Source organism: Macaca thibetana, chromosome 3 (assembly GCF_024542745.1).
Source record: "Macaca thibetana thibetana isolate TM-01 chromosome 3, ASM2454274v1, whole genome shotgun sequence".
Classification (NCBI taxonomy): domain Eukaryota; kingdom Metazoa; phylum Chordata; class Mammalia; order Primates; family Cercopithecidae; genus Macaca; species Macaca thibetana.
Window position 1 is genome coordinate 92,120,943 of NC_065580.1, and position 18,654 is coordinate 92,139,596.

At 39.7% G+C, this 18,654-nt stretch overlaps 1 protein-coding gene across 1 annotated transcript in view; it reads left to right on the forward strand.

Moving 5' to 3' along the window:
* DNAH11 (dynein axonemal heavy chain 11) overlaps positions 1–18,654 on the forward strand; it is a 372,580-nt gene that overhangs the window by 47,836 nt on the left and 306,090 nt on the right. Inside the window, exons 13-20 of the mRNA XM_050784822.1 lie at positions 1,213–1,317; positions 1,486–1,878; positions 10,093–10,425; positions 10,977–11,231; positions 11,311–11,480; positions 11,695–11,917; positions 16,721–16,837; positions 16,953–17,039. Coding sequence (XP_050640779.1) covers positions 1,213–1,317; positions 1,486–1,878; positions 10,093–10,425; positions 10,977–11,231; positions 11,311–11,480; positions 11,695–11,917; positions 16,721–16,837; positions 16,953–17,039 — 1,683 coding nt within the window. The remainder of the gene's footprint in view (positions 1–1,212; positions 1,318–1,485; positions 1,879–10,092; positions 10,426–10,976; positions 11,232–11,310; positions 11,481–11,694; positions 11,918–16,720; positions 16,838–16,952; positions 17,040–18,654) is intronic.

Below are 18,654 nucleotides of genomic sequence, written 5' to 3' on the forward strand. Positions count from 1 at the left end.
GTCTGGTGCTTGGTTACACTTAGTAAATGATAGCTCAACTGAATTGAATCATTTGTCTTTACCAGATAGTTTCTGACTTAAATATATTCATAACATACACCAGTGTTTTCGTTAAAATTTCATCATATAAGTTAAGATTTGGGGAATCAACAGAATACACGGAATGAAAGACATGTCACATTTTTGATGAGCACTGGTAAATTTTAACTTATCGTCATTTCTTTCAAAGGGACAGTAAGCTTGTATATGGTAATTAAATTGATGGTAATTTAAAAAAAATAAAACAATATAAAAATATTAACAGTTAAATAATATCCAGGATGAATATTTTATTTATTAAACAGGTCTTTTGTTACTGCATGGTAAATCATGTAACAAAGGAAATTTCATATATTTTCTCAATTCATTTTCTCATAATTTCATTACATGTTATGTAACAATGGGACTTTGTTACCATTCATATATGTGTATGTGTATATAATTATATGTGCAAATATTTAAATACTAGATGTACATGTACATATGTATACGCATTGTATATTTTTTAAACAAACAATCTCCAAGTCTGGCAGCTTGCTAGACATGAGACACAAAATAAGCTTTCTTTTCTGTTTACCACCATGGATATGCTTTAGGGTAAGGGGCAAGCTTATAAGACTATCTATTTGTAATTTCCATGACAAAACACAAAATGCCTTAAACATCTGGCTGGATTTTTAGGGGGTGAAGATTATACATTCACTCTTAGTGATTACCTGGAGTCTCTCATGACAGTGCATATGCATGCCTAGGAAGTGGGAAAGTTAGCCTCACTGAGTTGGATAAGCATACTCTGTACCTGAATTCTGATCTGTTTCCCTAAAACATATACAGAGAATAACTGACTTTATTTTGTTAGTAAAACTCAGCACACATACCTAAATATATGACACAGTAAACTGAGGATTCCTTCTACTTTCTAATTTCATAAAACCAATTTATAGAAACTAATTTCTTGAGAGGTTTTAGGGATAATTCATATACCTTTACTATATTATGGAATGTATGATTTTTGTTTTTAAAAAATATATGAAACAAAAGCCCATTTACCTTGTTGATTTGGAAATATAGTAATCCTTGGATAACATCCTAAGTGTTTCAAGTTAAACTTGAGTTAAAATAGAGTGACATTATTAAAATATGCGATAATTTTAATAATTGTTGTTTTAATAGCTAGTGGCTATATTGAGAGAAGTGAAATATCTTCTGATGTTGAAGAAACAAGACATACCAGATTCAGCTTTAGCCATCTTCAATAAAAGGAACACTATTTTAAAGGTTTGTGTTTTTTGTTAAAAAAAAAAAAAAGATACTAGGGCCTATTATGAATATAAATATTTTGAATTGTATTTATTATATAGACCTATATGACATTTTTACGCCTTTAAGACAGAGAAAATAGCTAACATATTTGGCACTTTTTGTTTTGTTGTTTTCTTTGCTCAGTACATTGGAAATCTTGACCTTCTTGTGCAAGGGTATAATAAGCTCAAACAGACGCTCCTGGAAGTTGAATACCCTCTGATTGAAGATGAGCTGAGGGCTATTGATGAGCAGCTGACAGCAGCCACAATGTGGCTGACGTGGCAGGATGACTGCTGGGGCTACATCGAGAGGGTGAGGGAGGCCACGTCCGAGTTGGAGCACAGAGTTGAGCGCACGCAGAGCAACGTGAAGGTGATCCAGCAGACCATGAGGGCCTGGGCCGGGTGCGTGCTACCTCCCAGGAGAGAGCACAGACGAGAGGTGGCCTTCACCTTGGAGGACAAGGGTGATTTGTTTACAAAAAAATACAAGTTAATCCAAGAAGATGGCTGCAAGATCCACAACTTGGTTGAGGTAACGGCTTTTAAGCTTTCAAGATTTATGGATCTTTTCATTGAGTTCAGAGAAGAGCAAAAATACTTAACCTAATAATGTGGGACTCTTTTATCAAGCCTGAAAGAACTTCATGAATGGTTTTATTAGGCATTCGAAATGGGAGAATTTGTGTTACTTGCCTACAATTTCTGTAGCCCTCACTACTCTCATTTCTGAGGGAAGAGATCAGAATGTGAGATGTGTTGATGAAACAGAAAGGCTAGTGATAGAATCTTTACCTTGTCACAGTTGCGTCCTCTTTTGGATGCTCCTAATAGCTACCACTGTTTGTTGACTGCCTTGTATGTGCCAAACAAACACCTTGCTTAGGTCATCTCAAGGAACCCTCTCAACCATCTCCTAAGGATGACAACAATAATTACTCTCCTTTTAACAAAAATTTGAGTTCCTAAAACAGTAACAGGCACTAATCTAGGGTTATGAATTCAAGGAAAAACAGAAAAAAAAAAAAACTAACACAAAATGCAGAAGGCAGGAAAATAAAAGCAAACAAAAAAGCCCCCCCCTCCCCAGCCAAAATCCTTTATTTCATGGAGCTTACACTCTAGTCAGAGGAAGTTAGCAAGAGAAATGAACAAATAGATAATATGTCAGTTGTGTTAGGAGTAGTGATGAAAAATAGAGCCGAGCAGGTGGAATAAGGAGTCACTTGGGGGTAGGGTGGTTGGGCAGGCCTCTTTCCTAAGATAGTATTTCTGCAGAGAACTGACAGGGAACAAAGCATACGGATATGAGGAGAAGGACATTCTGGAGAGCAAAAGTGTAGACACTTCGAGGCGGGAGCAGCCTGTCCTGTCCCAGGATCAGTCAGCAAACTGGGAGCAGAATTTGCAAGGGGAGTGGTAGTGGCGGATGAGGTAGAAGAGACTAATGGCACATTACGTGGGGTTAGCAGGCTGTTATGAGGACTTTGGATTTTACTGTAAGGGGAAAAAGAACAGCCAGAGACTTTCTGCTCAAAGGCTTTCCCTGTGGAGGGTAAGCCACAGGGGAGCAAAGAAGTGGTTGGCAGGGAGACTCTTCAGAGCCTACGCTAATAATCCAGGTGAGAAATGATGCTGCCTTGGGTCACGGTGCTAGCGATCAAGGCAGTTCATATCCTGCATATATTTTGAAGGCAGGGCCAGCAGAATTTGCTTTGAGGAATCAGAGGAGAGAGAAGGATGATTTCAAGGTTTTTGGTCTGAGTGATTGGACTGGACTGGAGTTGCCCTTTAATATGAGGGCAGATATGAGGAAGACTGTGGTGAGCAGATCTTGTAGGGGAAAAAAAGGTTTGCTTTTGGACAAGTTAGTTAGAGATGCTCGTCCTAAGGGACAATTTTGAGTAGACTAGAATTGCACCTGTGTCTTGTGTTCGGGTCAAAATCCAGGTAAGTAGCAGAGAATTGAGATTCATGCACACATGTATGGTATTTAGAGGCATATAATTAAGAACATGTAGGAATTATAGATAGAAAAGAGGCCCAAAAACTAGCCTCAAAATCCTCCCTAGGTCAGGGAGAAGAGGAAAATCCTGCACAGGATGCTGAAAAAGAGAGAGTCATGCCCTGGAAACCAATAAAGAAGGAATTTCAAGGAGGAGGAAGAGCTCAACTCTGTCCCATCCTGATGTAGGACCCGAAAATAAAGACGGAGGCTAACCCTCAGATCTGGCAACATGGAAGTCATTGGGATGAGAAGAGGCAATTTCATATGGTGGCGGAATGGAAGCCTGATGGGAGTGGGCTGATGAGAGAATGGGGAAATGTGAGTGGAGGCAGCCGAGGAGATCCTGAGGAGCTCTGCTGTGGGGCAAACCAACAACTGGGCAGTACCTGGGGCCTGTGTATCAGGGTAGGGAGGGTTTTCTTTTTAACAGTGGTTGATGTTTCAGGATGTTTGTATGTTAACTGCAGTAATCTAGGAAGGAGAAAAAATTGTTGGAAGAAAGCCATTGAGGGAATGGGATTCAATAAATACCTGAAGGTGTCTTAAGATAGAAGCATGAAGCATTCATCTGTAGTACAGGATGGAGGGAAGGCAAAGGTAGCAATGTGGTGCTCACAGATGTGCAGTGCTGATGATGGCAACATGGGGAGTTGATTTCTTGTCGTTCCTATTTCTTAAGGAAAAAAGGGATGGGAATGAAAGAGCGTATTTCATGTTTCCTCTGAGCATCCTTGTTATGTGGAGTCTTCTCTATAGACAGGCACGGTCCTTAAACCATGAATACTCTCCTTTGGACAAGGCAGACAGACCTCGCCCGCCACCCACAAACACAAAATCTCTCTCGCTCTCACATACACTCTTTTTCTCTGTATGTCACACACTCTCACACACACTCTTCCTCTCTCACATTACACACACACTCTCTCTCCCTCATGCACTCTCTCTATCTCTCTGTCACACACACACACACACACACACACACACACACACACACACACACTGAAGCCATCATAAAGTAGCACAGTGTGGGGTAGGGAAAGTGTCCTTGGTAAAGGCTGGAAACCACAGTCTTCCAGAGGCTGGGCCTGAATTTTCTCATGTGTAAAATGAAGGTCCTTGTCTCTAGGCTAATTCTCAGCAGAACAAGAAATAGATTATGGTTTTCCTGCTGGGAATTGTATGCAACCCATTATCTATCTTGTCTTTGCAGTCCATCATCATTCACTTATTTGAGAAATATTTATTGTGAGCCTTGCGTGTACCCACCACCTTTCTAGGTTTTTGAAATATGAAAGAGAGCAGAGCAGACAAAGATCCTTGCTCTCATGGAACTTGAATCTAGTGAGGGGAGAGAGATAATAAGCAGTGACATAGTAAGTCGTGGTGTGTCAGAACTGGTACACGCTGCAGGAAAAAATCAAGTTGGAGCAGGGCAAGGGAATTCTGGAGGGTGGGGTCGAAGATGCAGTTTTAAGTAGGATGATCAGTGTAGGCCCCAACCAGAAGGTGAAATTTGAACAAAGACTTGATAAAGGTGATAGAGTCAGCCAAGCAGACCTTTGGTGAAGAGTGTTCCAGGCAGAGGAGATAGCTGTTGGGCAGGGGCTCCCTGGGCATGCTCGAGGAAGAGCAGGGAAGTGTGGGGGGGCAAGTAGAGGGAGCTGAGTGGAGAGTTGTTGAGGTGAGGTCAGATGCTAAGCTGCATGGGGAGGGACTGGCAGCTCAGGGGAGGCTTCATAGACCCTTGTGCAGACTCTGGCTTTGGCTCACTCTGGTATGTGAAAGACACTGCAGAATTTTGAGGAGGGCAGTAAATACAATCTGACTTTCATTCTAAAAGGATTTCTGGCTATTGTGTTGAGACCCTCTGTAGGGAGGCAAGGGAAGAGGCAGGGTGACCTGGTAGGTTGCAGTTCTTACTAGTAATCTAAGGGGTTAGTATGTTCAGGCTGCTATAGCAAAATACTGAAAACTGGGTAACTTTAAAACAACAGAAATGGTTTTCTCATAGTTCTGGAGGTCCAGGTGCCAGCATGATCAGTTTCTGGCAAAGCCCCTCTTCTAGGTTGCAGACTGCCAACTTTTCACTGTGTCCTTGCATGGAAGAAGTTCCCCTGGGCCTGTTTTATATAGGCAGTACTCCCATTCATGAAGGCTCTGCCCTCAGGACCTAGTCACCTCCTCCTAAACCCCTCCTCCTAATACCATCCCCTTGGGGGTTAGGATTTTCACTTTTGAATTTGGGGAGGACATAAGCATTCAGACCATGGCACAGGCACGTAACAGATGATGGTGCTGGAGCAGGGTGGTAGCAGTGAAAGTGATTATAAGTAGTTGGATTCTGGGTATATTTTGAATTAAGTGGAGCAAACAATTTCCTAAAGACTGGATGTGGAGCATGAAAGAAAGACACGTTAAAGATTATTCTACACATTTCGTCATGATCAACTGGAAAGGTGAAGTTGCAATCTATTCGGATGCGGAAGGGTGTGAGAGGAAGAGACTTAGCAAGGAAGGTCAAGATTTCAGTTTTGGCCTTTTGAATTTGAGATGTTAATTAGCCAAGTAGAGGAATTGAGTGGGCTATTGGATTTACTCATTTAGAGTAAATGAGAGGGGTCCAAACTGAAAACACAAATGAAAGAGGAGTGGGTGACAATGATATTTAAGCCAGGAAACTAGATGAGATCACTGAGAACATGAGTTTAGCTAGAGAATAGATGAAAATCAAGGACTATTGGCTGGACCACCATTCTTCCCTTAGGAGACTGGGGAGAAGAAGGACCAGCCAAAGATACAGAAAAGGAAAGGCTGAGACAGGAGGAGGAAAACCAGGGCAGGAAGCTGAGTGAAGAAAGACTTTGAAGGGTAACAGATTTTCTTACCAAAAAGTAAAGTACAGTACATTTGATATGCTCTAGTGGATAGAGCATATTTTCTAGAAGAAAATAAAAAGAAGTACACAATTAACATGGGTTTCAATGTTTCTGTTGACTTCCAACATTTTCTGGAATTTCTGAGAAAGTTTTAATTTTCCCGTCGATGACAGTTTGCTAGGGCAAAGACTTTGTTTCTATCTTCCTTAAGTACTGCCTGGAATAGCATCCCAAGGTTGCTATGACAAGGTCCACAAACAGGCTGTCTTGAAATGAAAGAAGTTTATTCTCTCATAGTCTAGAGGCTAGAAATCTGAAATCAAAGTGTGGGCAGGGCCCTTCTCCCTTGGAAGGCTCTGCCAAAGACCTGGATAGCCTGGAGAGAATCTCAGGGGTGTCCTGACATGTAAAGGAGGCATTTATCTGGAAATTAATTTGTTTTTCAGCAGTATCTTAACTAAGTCACGCCATAGACTATTTCTAGTTGTTCACTGAAATGCTGTGAATTATTCTGTGACTTTTAAGACACCTCTACAACCGTTTATGTGTTAGAATCTGTCTCATAGGGGACAGATGATGGATTACAATTAGTTTTTTTCTGTTACATTTTCTTGGTAATAAAAAAATATACTCCCCAAACTTCAAGGATTTTAAACCATTAAGATTTATGAATCCTCATGAAAATGTATTAAAAGTGTGGCCAAGACATGACTACAAATCGTCATAAAAACAAGATTTTGCATTGTCATCTCAGAGAAAAATGTTAGAATTTGTTCTATTAATAAGTGGATCCTCCTATTTTTGTCCTTCAGGCAAAAACTAAGAAGCTTTGAAATCACCGTTCTCAATCTGAGAATGGAAGAGAGCTTTTGCCTTGAGGGAATGTAAGCCAGCTTTAAAATGGAAATTAAATGATTATTTGTTTCCTTTAGTTGGGTCTTTTAAGTGATTATTTTCCTCTTGACTTGAGGAACGTGGTTTGGGGAAAAGCTGTAGAAATATGGCCAAGGGTGAGTCAGTTCTGCCTTTTACATGTTTTCTGGTCAGTGGGATGTCAGTGAGTGGTCTGGAGTGAGAGTTAAAGATGAAGAGAAGAGAGGAACAGGACCATGGAATATTGGGTCTGGAAGGGACCTGAGTGATCATTCAGTTGTCTAAAGCTCTCCTTTCTCTTCCTTTTGCTCCCTTTATCCTAGTGTGCTGAAGATACAGCATTTCTCATCAATGTGACTGTAGTGATATAAAGTGGATCTCTTGGTATGAAAAAGTGTATATGACTGTGACATGATGGGAAAGGCCCTACTCTGGGAGGTTAAGGGGGCTGGTTTCTAGTCCTAGCTCAGCTGTTAACTTCCTACTAGTGTGACGCTGAATGTATATTAGGTCTTTGTTTTCATGTCTGTGTTAGTCTGTTTTCACACTGCTGTGAAAAAAAGAACTACCTGATACATGGTCATTTATGAAGAAAAGAGATTTAATTGACTCACAGTTCCATATGGCTGGGGAGACCTCAGGAAACTTACAATCATGGCAGAAGGCAAAGGGGAAACAAGGTCCATCTTACATGGTGGCAGGAGAGAGAGAAAAGGGGAAGAAACACGCACTTATCAAACAACCAGATCTCATGAGAATTCTATCATGAGAACAGCGAGTGGGGGATTGGGGCAGGGAGTCCGTCCACATGATTCAATCACCTTCCACCAAGCAACTCTCCCAACACGTGGGGATTACCATTCAAGATTAGATTTGGGTGAGGACACAGAGTCAAACCATATTAATATCTCTAAGATGATGGTCTCTAAGGATTTTTCTTTAGCTGTAAGAAAAGAAAAAGAAGATTTTTCTTTAGCTATACTTTTCCCTTTTAGTGCCTACATAGGGGCCAGGACAGCTGTGTATACTTCCTGGGATGTGTACTGCACAATTCCAGGTGTGCATGTCACATGATTACCCAGATTTGAATGGTTCCACCTGGCTGATGGGCAACACAGCATTCCTGAGAAGGAGCAGTTCTTAAATTTGTTTCAAGGCTAGGATTCTCTCATCTCTGCCCTGCCTTATTAGAATCTATACTCACCTTTCTAGTTCTGATTCTTGCTTAAAGCATACACCTTTGCATCCTGGATCATATATCCATAGTAAAGAATAATCAAAACAGAGTATAGTCCACTTTATAATCAGATCTTATTCCAATGTCTTCTTTGCTCTGTGCTACACTACCTCCCTTGGGCATCTGCTGTCTGATCTGTATAGACTAGTTTAGCCACTCAGATAGCCTCTCTGGAATCAACTTTGCTGCCCACCTGACCTTTTGAAACCTGTGTCTCTGGGCCATGCACACCACGTGCTCAGCCTGTAGTCGTCTTTAACCACACTTCTGCCTTCAGGTCCTGTTTTGCCCCAACTGACTTGTCCATTATGTCGCCCAAACTCTTGGGAGACACTAAGGTGCAAGAATCTCATATTGTTGATGCAAGAAGGGAGCTTAGAACTTCCCCAGTCCAGTGTTTTCCAAACTGGGTCTATTCCACAGGTTGCTTATTACAGATGGTTTGCAAAGTAAATACATACATACATACATACAAACAAAATATTTGTGCTTAAACAAGGTCTGAAAACAATTGGGCTAAACCACATTTAATGGACTTAGAGTAAAAGTAAAAAGTAAAATAAACTTTTAAGTTCAGGGGAATATGTGCAGGTTTGTTAGATAGGTAAACTTGTGTCATGAAGGTTTGGTGTACAGATTATTTTATCACCCGGGTATTAAGCCTAGTACCCATTAATCATTTTTCCTGATCGTCTCCCTCCTTCCAACCTCCATCCTCCTTTAGAGATCCCAGTGCGTGTTGTTCCCCTCTATGGGTCCATGTGTTCTCATAATTTAGCTCCCACTTATAAGTGAGAAAATGCAGTATTTGGTTTTCTGCTCCTGCATTAGTTTGCTGAGTGTAATAGCCTTCAGCTCCATCCATGTTCCTGCAAAGGACATGATCTCATTCTTTTTTATGGCTAGTTAGTATTCCATGGTGTACATGTACCACATTTTCTTTATCCAGTGTGTCATTGATAGACACTTAGGTTGATTCCATGTCTTTGCTACTGTGAATAGTGCTACAGTGAACATACATGTGTGTGTCTTTATAATAGAATGATTTATATCCCTTTTGGTGTATACCCAGTGATGGGATTGCTGGGTCAAGTGATACTTCTGTTTTTGGGTCTTTGAAGAATTTTCACACCGTCTTCCACAGTGGTTGAACTAATTAACACTTCTACCAACAGTATATAAACATTCTTTTCTCTATGCAACCTCACCAGCATCTGTTATTTTTGACTTTTTAATAATAGCCTCAATGGACTTTAATAGAATACATACATTGTGAGTCTCCAAGAATGGCATAGAGTACATAGTACTTTCCTGACTTGATAATCTTCAGATGTTCCAGAATAATGTTCTCTGAAGGACCAGTTCAACAGATCTCTTTATGATAGGGAAGGCCCTGGAAGACAAAGTCTAAAGACACAGAGTTAGTGACAGAGCAAGAACTAGAGCCCGGGTCCGATATGTCTAGAATTCACTGGGAACTAGTGTATTTCCTGTCTGCATCTGAAGATAGCAATCTTCATAGAGAACTTTCCTTGAAAAAATGACTTTTGAATGTATTTCATGTGTGAACTTAATGTTCTAATTCCTGCTTAGATCTTTGACATCTAGCTTAAGGTTCTGCAACTTAGTATTTGAATGTTCCTGTCTTGTGCACAAAAATGCAGTCTCTTCTTTTACAAACGATTTAAATGGAAAGTTTTAATTTTATGCTAATTATTTGTTTATATTCATCTACTAATACTTGTCTGTTTCTAGGAAAATAGGAAGCTCTTCAAAGCCAATCCCTCTCTGGATAACTGGAAAATTTATGTAGAATTCATTGATGACATTGTGGTGGAAGGCTTTTTTCAGGCTATAATGCACGACTTAGACTTCTTTCTGAAGAATACAGAGAAACAGTTGAAACCAGCACCATTTTTTCAAGCACAAATGATCTTGTTGCCTCCTGAGATTGTGTTTAAACCTTCTCTAGACAGAGAGGCTGGGGATGGCTTCTATGATCTGGTAGAAGAAATGTTATGCAATAGTTTTAGAATATCTGCCCAGATGAACCGAATAGCAACACACCTGGAAATTAAAAATTATCAGGTATTTTCTTAGTTAATGGGTATTTAGCTTTTATATTAATGATTCAAAAACAAATTGTGGCTGGGTGTGGTAGCTCATGCCTGGAATCCTAGAACTTTGTGAGGCTGAGGCAAGAGGATTGCTTGAGCCCAAGAGGTCAAGACCAGCCTAAGCAGCATAGGAAGACCGTCTCTACAAAACATGAAAAAATTACCTGGGTATGGTGGCATGCACTTGTAGTCCAAGTTACTCAGGAAGCTCAGGCAGGAGGATTTCTTGAGCCCAGGAGTTAGAGGCTGCAGTGAGCTGTGATAAAGCCAGTGCCCTGTAGCTTGAGCGACAAGGCGAAACCCTGTCTGGAAAAAAAAAAAAAAAAAAAACACCAGAAAACAAAACCCAGAACAAATTAGAATAATGGTAAGCACAGGGAAAAAAGAAGTTGGAAAAAGCAACATGATTTTTAATTTTTCTAACTACTTTCCCTTTGAAGAATTACCTTGGTAATGTTATGTTGTAGATAATTGATAAAGCAAGGTTGGTTTGAATAAGTGCTGTGTTTTCCTCTCATTTAGAATGATATGGATAACATGTTAGGCCTGGCAGAGGTCAGGCAAGAGATCATGAACAGAGTGTCGAATGTCGTCAACAAAGTCTTAGATTTCAGAAACACCCTGGAGACCCATGCTTACCTCTGGGTGGATGATCGAGCTGAGTTTATGAAGCATTTTCTCTTGTATGGCCACGCTGTATCTTCCGATGAAATGGATGCTCGTGCAAATGAAGACATTCCCAAACAACCACCAACTCTTGAACAATTCAAAGAACAGGCAAGGAAAACTCTTAGCATTTAATGCAGTGAACTGGCTTTTCATTGAGTTGTTCTAGTTAATTTTTTTCTAACTACAGATCGACATTTATGAAGCTTTGTACGCTCAGATGAGCAAATTTGATGACTTCAGAGTGTTTGATAGTTGGTTCAAGGTGGACATGAAGCCTTTCAAAGTGAGCTTGTTAACCATAATTAAGAAATGGAGCTGGATGTTTCAGGAGCATCTTTTGAGATTTGTCATTGACAGGTAGCCTTTGTACTTTGGTATTTGGAATTATAACTTTCTAAACTGCTTTCTAAAACTGAGATGTTACTTTTAAGAGTGTTAATGTTGCCAATTTCATGATAGAGATAAATAACGTTTAATCAGGTACATAATGAAAATAAGATTCAATCAGAAGTCTTATACTAAATGTTTTAATAAACTTATTTTTTTGTGTATGTACATATATATTTAATAGTCTGAATGAGCTACAAGAATTTATAAAGGAGACAGATGCAGGACTTCAAAGAGAATTAAATGAAGGTGATCATGATGGTTTAGTTGACATCATGGGGAATCTTCTGGCTGTAAGAAGCCGACAGAGAGCTACTGATGAACTCTTTGAACCTCTAAAAGAAACCATCACCCTCTTGGAAAGCTATGGCCAGAAGATGCCTGAGCAAGTCTATATTCAGCTAGAGGTAAGTGCAGAGGTGAAATAATCGTAATTACCATAAATTGAGCATCTCTTTTATTAAAGTACTTTACATGTACTCCCTTATGATGTCCTTACAACAATCTATACTGTACACATTTGATGTTTTCAGTGTACAAATTAGGAATCTGATACTTAAGGAGATTTAATAACTTTCTCAAGGTCACACAAATAGTAAAGCCAGCCAACACTCTAAGTGTGTTTTATGACAAAATACTCTTAACCACTGTGCTCCACTGCCTTCTTATTAGAAAGAATGTAGATTGTAAAGAACCTATGAGTTGCTTTTTTGAGTTCAGTTTTACCATCATTTTCGCATATGAAATATATCCATACTTTTTTTTTCGTTCAAAAAAACTACCTATCAGTCAAGAAGTGTCCTAGTCTTGCAAACATATCATGGACACATTAATAAAGAATAAATAGGCAAGGTGTGGTGGCTCACACCTGTAATCCCAGCACTGTGAGAGGCTGAGGCAGGCAGATCACCTGAGGTCCAGAGTTCAAGATCAGCCTCGCCAACATGGTGAAACCCCATCTCTACTAAAAATACAAAAATTAGCTGGGCATGGTGACACGCACCTGTAGTCCAGCTACTCAGGAGGCTGAGGCAGGAGAATCATTTGAACTCGGGAGGTGAAGGTTGCAGGGAGCTGAGATCACACCACTGCACTCTAGCATGGGGACAGAATGAGACTGTGTCTCACAATAATAGTAATAAGTAAATGAAACTCAATTTGGATGGGGAAATCACTGTGTTTTCTGAACAGATTTCTATGCCATCCACCTGTTTCCATGCTGTGGAAAGATTTGGGGGCTTTTTAGCAACAAAGTTTCTTTAATTATAACTGAAACCATGAACCACGGTCTCACAATTGAGGTTCTTTTTGTATGCCAATATTGATATTTTATAGATTGTGTGTGTGTGTGTGTGTACACATGGGTACTTGAATTTTGCAAGTGTGATCAGTGGACACATTAACCAAAAAGCTTTCACTGGATTCTAGTTGATCTAGTTTAGTAGTCAGAGCACAGAACTCGAATTTAGATTTGTTTTGAAGTACTGTATGAGTTCATCTTTTCTGCTTGCCTTGGCAAGTTTGTTAATGTCTGAGACCACACTTCCTTTTGGTAAAATATGCCTCATGATCGCTCATTTAAACAATTTCTCTATACTCGCTCCCATCAATTTCTGTTTTTTTCTTTTTTTATTGAGGTGAAATTTACTATTCAGATAACATATAAAAGTAACCATTATAAAATGTACAATTTAGTACAATATTGTGTAACTACCACCTCTATCTAGTTCCAGAAATTTTCATCACTCCCAGAAAGAAATCCCATACCACTTCTCTGTCTCTCCCCATTATCCTCCTCCATGCCCTGCCAAGCCCTGCCAAGCCCTACCCACCAACCCTTGGCAATTGCCAATCTATTTCTGCCTTTATGGGTTCATTTACTCTAGATGTTTCCTATAGATGGAATCATACAATATGTGACCTATTTTGTTAGGCTTCTTTCACTTGGTATAATGTTTTCCAGGTTCATTCACATTGTAGCATGTATCGGTACTTCATTTCTTTTTATGGCTGAATAACATTCCATTGTATGTCCATACCACCATTGGCTTATCCACTCATCTGTCAATGGACATTTGGGTTGTTTCCATCTTTGGGCTATTGTCAATAGTGCTGCTGTGAACATTGGTGTGTATTTATTTGAGTATCTGTTTTCAATTCTTTTCAGTACACTTAGGAGTGGAATTGCTGGGTAATCTGGTAATTCTATATTTAACTTTTTGAGCCATTGCCAAGCTATTTTTCACAGTGGCTGTTTTGTTTTATATTCTGTCATTTTGCTTTGTGAGGATTAAATGCAGCAGGGTATTTACAAGTGTTCTCTTGACTATAAAGACTATGAGAATTACTGTATATGAATTGTTAAATTCTATTTAAGTATGAAACTGCCCTTATAGCTTGCAAGCCAGTTAGACATGGAGCAAGATGACAAGTTCTAGACAGATAGATACATAACAAGACCAAGAGATAAAACAGTCACAATAGAGGCAACTATAAATATTTCTTGTTTCTAGGAAGACTTATATATTCCTTGAATCAGATGTTGAACCTTAAACTATATATCATAGAGGAAGTAGTCATAACATAAGTAATTGATGAGGGAAGTTTAGATATGGCCTCCAGAATTTGTATTATAAAAGTTTAGTTCACTCCTTCAGGTGATGGTAGTATTTGAAAGTATTAGGCTTTTCAACATTTCAGAAGCAGGGTACAATTTTAGCTGTGTGTCAGTAATTTAGACTTGTCAGGAGGAAAAATAAGATTCATGGGTGGTATGTGGTGTATTTGGAGGGTGACGGGGCCCAATTTTATTTTAATTTAAGCAACTTCAAGTGATAGTTACTTTCAGTTTCTCCTTTATTATTATGAGAAGTCATAACATTTTCCAAATAGTTGTCTATGCTTAGTTCTGTGTGAAAACACCCTAAAGTCTGGCTGTGCCTATTAAGAGTTGAAGTATTACTTCCTTAAAGTCATGGGGACTCACCACCAGCAAGATGATCTTTCTCTTGGTGGAGCATCTCTTCAGTCTTTTGCCTCTTTTCATTGCTGTTACACCCGCTTTAAATTTAATTTAAGCTCTTGTTACTTCTCACCTCCCAGCAATAGCTCCTTAATGCATCCCATTCTTCCTCACACCTCACCCACAATATACTCTGAAACAAGATGAATTCTAATCTGCAGGACTTATCCAGTCCTTTTTCTCTTCAGAAACCTTCACTAACTGCCCCTAACTTCCCGAATGCTGTCCAGCTTCCATAAGAGCTCACACACTCACACCATCCTATATTGGTCGTCATACCTCAAGGGATCTCACCCTAATCTCTGCCTGTTGAAACCTAGTCATTTCGTTAAGCCTCAGTTTCAATGTTACCTCCTCCTTGAGTGGATCATCTGACTTCAAGAGGCTTTGGAGATCATCTGATCTTTTGGGTTTCAAGAAAATTTATTTTTATCAAGTAAAACTTGTTTGGGATCCCCAAATATAAAGCAGATTTGCTGTGTTTGAAGAGGGATAAGGGGGCGTGAGCTCATGGATGTAACTTCTTCCTGGCTTCCCAGCCATGGCCTCTGAGGGACTCCATGGAATACTTAGGTTCCATGGAATGGAATTGGAAATGCAAAGTGAGACTCTGTACAGAGGGAGAATGCAGAGTTTTGATGAGAAGCCACAAGAGGGAAGGACAAGGGGGTTTAGAGCCCAGGTCCCTTGTTTCCTGAGCTAGTTGGGTATTCCTGTCATGTCACCATATTGTCTCCCAGCTGTTTTGATTCCATAACACATAGACATCCTGATAGCTAACACATTTTGTTGTGTAGAATAGTTACTGTGTGTGCCTCCTGCTCACTCTGACAGATTATAAAACAATTTAAATCAGAGAATGTGTTTTGCCTTTTTAGCACCCTGTTCGCCACACAAATAGTATTTAGACTTAGCACAGTGCGTTCTTCATAATTGGCAGTTACTGAATCATTCATCAAATATTTATTGAGGGTTACAAAATAGTCTTTAGAACCTTTGAGTTTTGCACTTCAGCTACACAGGTAGAGTTCCATCACTATGGGTGGTTTTGTATGACAAAACAATTTCAGTGTCCCAGGAGATGACCCAGAGGAACAGTGCTTTGTTAGCTGGGACACAAGGAATGCTTTTCAACAGTAATTATGCCCCATGCATGGCTCCTCAAAGAAAATAACTTGATTTTGTCCTATTTGCATTGTAGGCAGGGAGAGCAGAGTTGAGTTGGTACCTGAACTATTTATTGTGTCTTTTGTCCTACATAGAGTAGGAATTCACCTTTCTTCCCTTTGCCTCTTCTCCCTTCAAAAACTCCCAGTCCCCTAAAATAAACCCAACCTCAATCCTCAAACTCTCCAACAAGAAGGAGAATGTACAGAGCTTTGGGAGCTGGAGAAAAGCTGAGGATGAGATTGATTCACATTTTCATCCTTGCCCAGCATTTTCAAAGCATCTTTTTTTTTCACTTGCTAAATTACTAAATATGGCTGGCTTCCATTTCTAGTTGTTAGAGATCAACAAAGTCATTTCCAGAGCACTTTAATTTTATTCCCACAGCAGCAAAGCAATTGGGTGATTTGTGTTTATTTTAAAAAGATTTCCATGGATTCTGAGATGAAAACAGTTCTGGTACATGTTTTGGAGTTCTGAACCCAGCAGTGCCAGTGAATCAGCCTGTACTGCAGCCCTGGTTCTAAGCCTTTTCATCACTTTCATCCTTTTTTTTTTTTTTTCTTTTCATAAACTCATTATGTAAGAATGAAGAGATGTCATGGGTTAGTGTAAAGAAATTAGAATCATTTACCTGGGCATGGTGGCTCATGCCTGTAATCCCAGCACTTTGGGAGCCAGAGGCAGGTGAATCGCTTGAATTCACTAGTTCAAGACCAGCCCAGACAACATGCTGAAACCCTGTCTCTACAAAAAATATGAAAATTATCCGGGCATGGTGGTACCTGCCTGTAGTTCCAGCTACTGGGGAGGCTGAGCTGGGAGGATTACTTGAGCCTGGGAGGCGAAGGTTTCAGTGAGCTGAGATCATGCCAGTGCACTCCAGCCTAGGGGATAGAGCCAGACCTCATCGCAAGAGGAAAAAGAAAAAAAAAGAAAGAAATTAGAGTAATTTAATCCTATAGGGTTGATTTGTTTTAGGAATTGAAGTAATTTCTCATTTGTACCTTTGCTTTTGCAGGAATTACCTGAAAGATGGGAAACTACCAAAAAGGTCGCAGCAGCTGTCAGACAGGAAGTCTCGCCTCTCCATAATGCGGAAGTCACTCTTATAAGGAAAAAATGTATTTTGTTTGACGTAAGCTAGTTACCAAGTTTTTGCTTTAAGAAAGGTTTTACAACGATAATTGAAGTATTTGTTTGAAATTCACTTTGTTTTTTTTTTTTTTTTTTTTTTTTTTTGCACTGATCAGGGAAAGCAGGCCGAGTTCAGAGAGAGATTCAGATGCTATGCCCCTCTTGGATTTAATGCAGAAAATCCATACACAGCACTTGATAAGGTAATACAGATTTCAAATATCCTATGTGCCTTAAAATAGCTACTTTAAAAAATGTAAGTTTAGACACAAAATACTGCCACATTTTGTCTTTATTTTGCTGTAATAGGAATTGATTTATTTAAAACCCAGTTATAAGCAATTTCCCCTTAAGTAAATTGTATTGTATTTCAAATCATGCCTCCCAAAACCATCATCATCATTGTATTAGGGTTCTCTAGAGGGACAGGACTAATAGGATAGATGTATATATGAAAGGACGTTTATTAAGGAGTATTGACTCACACCATCACAAGGGGAAGTCCCACAGTAGGCTATCTGCAAGCTGAGGAACAGGGAAGCCTCTCTGAGTCCCAAAATCTCAAAAGTAGGGAAGCCAACACTGCAGCCTTCAGTCTGTGGCCAAAGGCCCCAGAGTCCCTAGCAAGCCCCTGGTGTAGGTCCAAGAGACCAAAAGTTGAAGAACTTGGAGTCCAATGTTCGAGGACAGGAAGCATCTAGCATGGGAGAAAGATGGAGGCCAGAAGACTCAGCCAGTCTAGGCCTTCCACGTTCCTCTGCCTGCCTTCTCCTAGCTGTGCTGGCAGCTGATTGGATGGTACCCACCCAGATTGAGGGTGGGTCTGCCTCTCCCAGTCTACTGACTGAATTGTTAATCTCCTTTGTCAACACCCGCACAGACACACCCAGGAACAATACTTTGTATCCTTCAATCCAATCAAGTTGACACTCAGTATTCACCATCACAATCATCGTAGTAATCATACTAGAGAGAGTAACAACTACTACTATTTTTTGACTATATGTCAAGAATTTTGTTAAGCATATGACTTACATTATTTCTTTTAAATTCTCACAGTCTCCTTATGATATGGCTTATATTACTTTTCCTATTTCAAATAAAAAAACAAACTTGTGGCCGGGTACAGTGGCTCACACCTGTAACCCAGGCACTTTGGGATTCGAGGCAGGCGTATCACGAGGTCAGGAGATCAAGACCATCCTGGCCAACATGGTGAAACCCTGTCTCTACTAAAATACATATTAAAAAAAAAAAAATTAGCCGGGCGTGGTGGTGGGTGCCTGTAATTCAAACTACTCAGGAGGCTGAGGCAGGAGAATCGCTTGAACCCGGGAGGTGGAGGTGCAGTGAGCCGAGATTGCGCCACTGTACTCCAGCCTGGTGACAGAGCAAGACTTCATCTCAAAAAAAAAAAAAAAAAAAAAGGCTTGTATAATTAAGTAATTCCTTACAGATTTCTGTTAGTAAGTGACAGAACTAGGATTAACATTCTGGCTATCTAAACTTTTCTCTTTTTTTAAATCAGAAATTTTAAACACTATACCCCTTCTCTTGTGATTCTTTTACTTATAACTTTTAACCATAGTCAAGGAAGCCCATAACTTATACTTAACCCTGGACATGAAGATTGTTGAGTCATTCAATCCTAGTTTATAATGAGCAACTGTACTTTATTATAGTTGACTATAAGAATGAATATGGTGGGCAAAGAATCCAAATGATAAGTAATTCACAGAACACTTAAAAAGATGTTTTAAAATTTTGTTAGAAAAATGGTGTCTTTGTTTCTCTAGGAACTTTACCTAGCAACCAAAA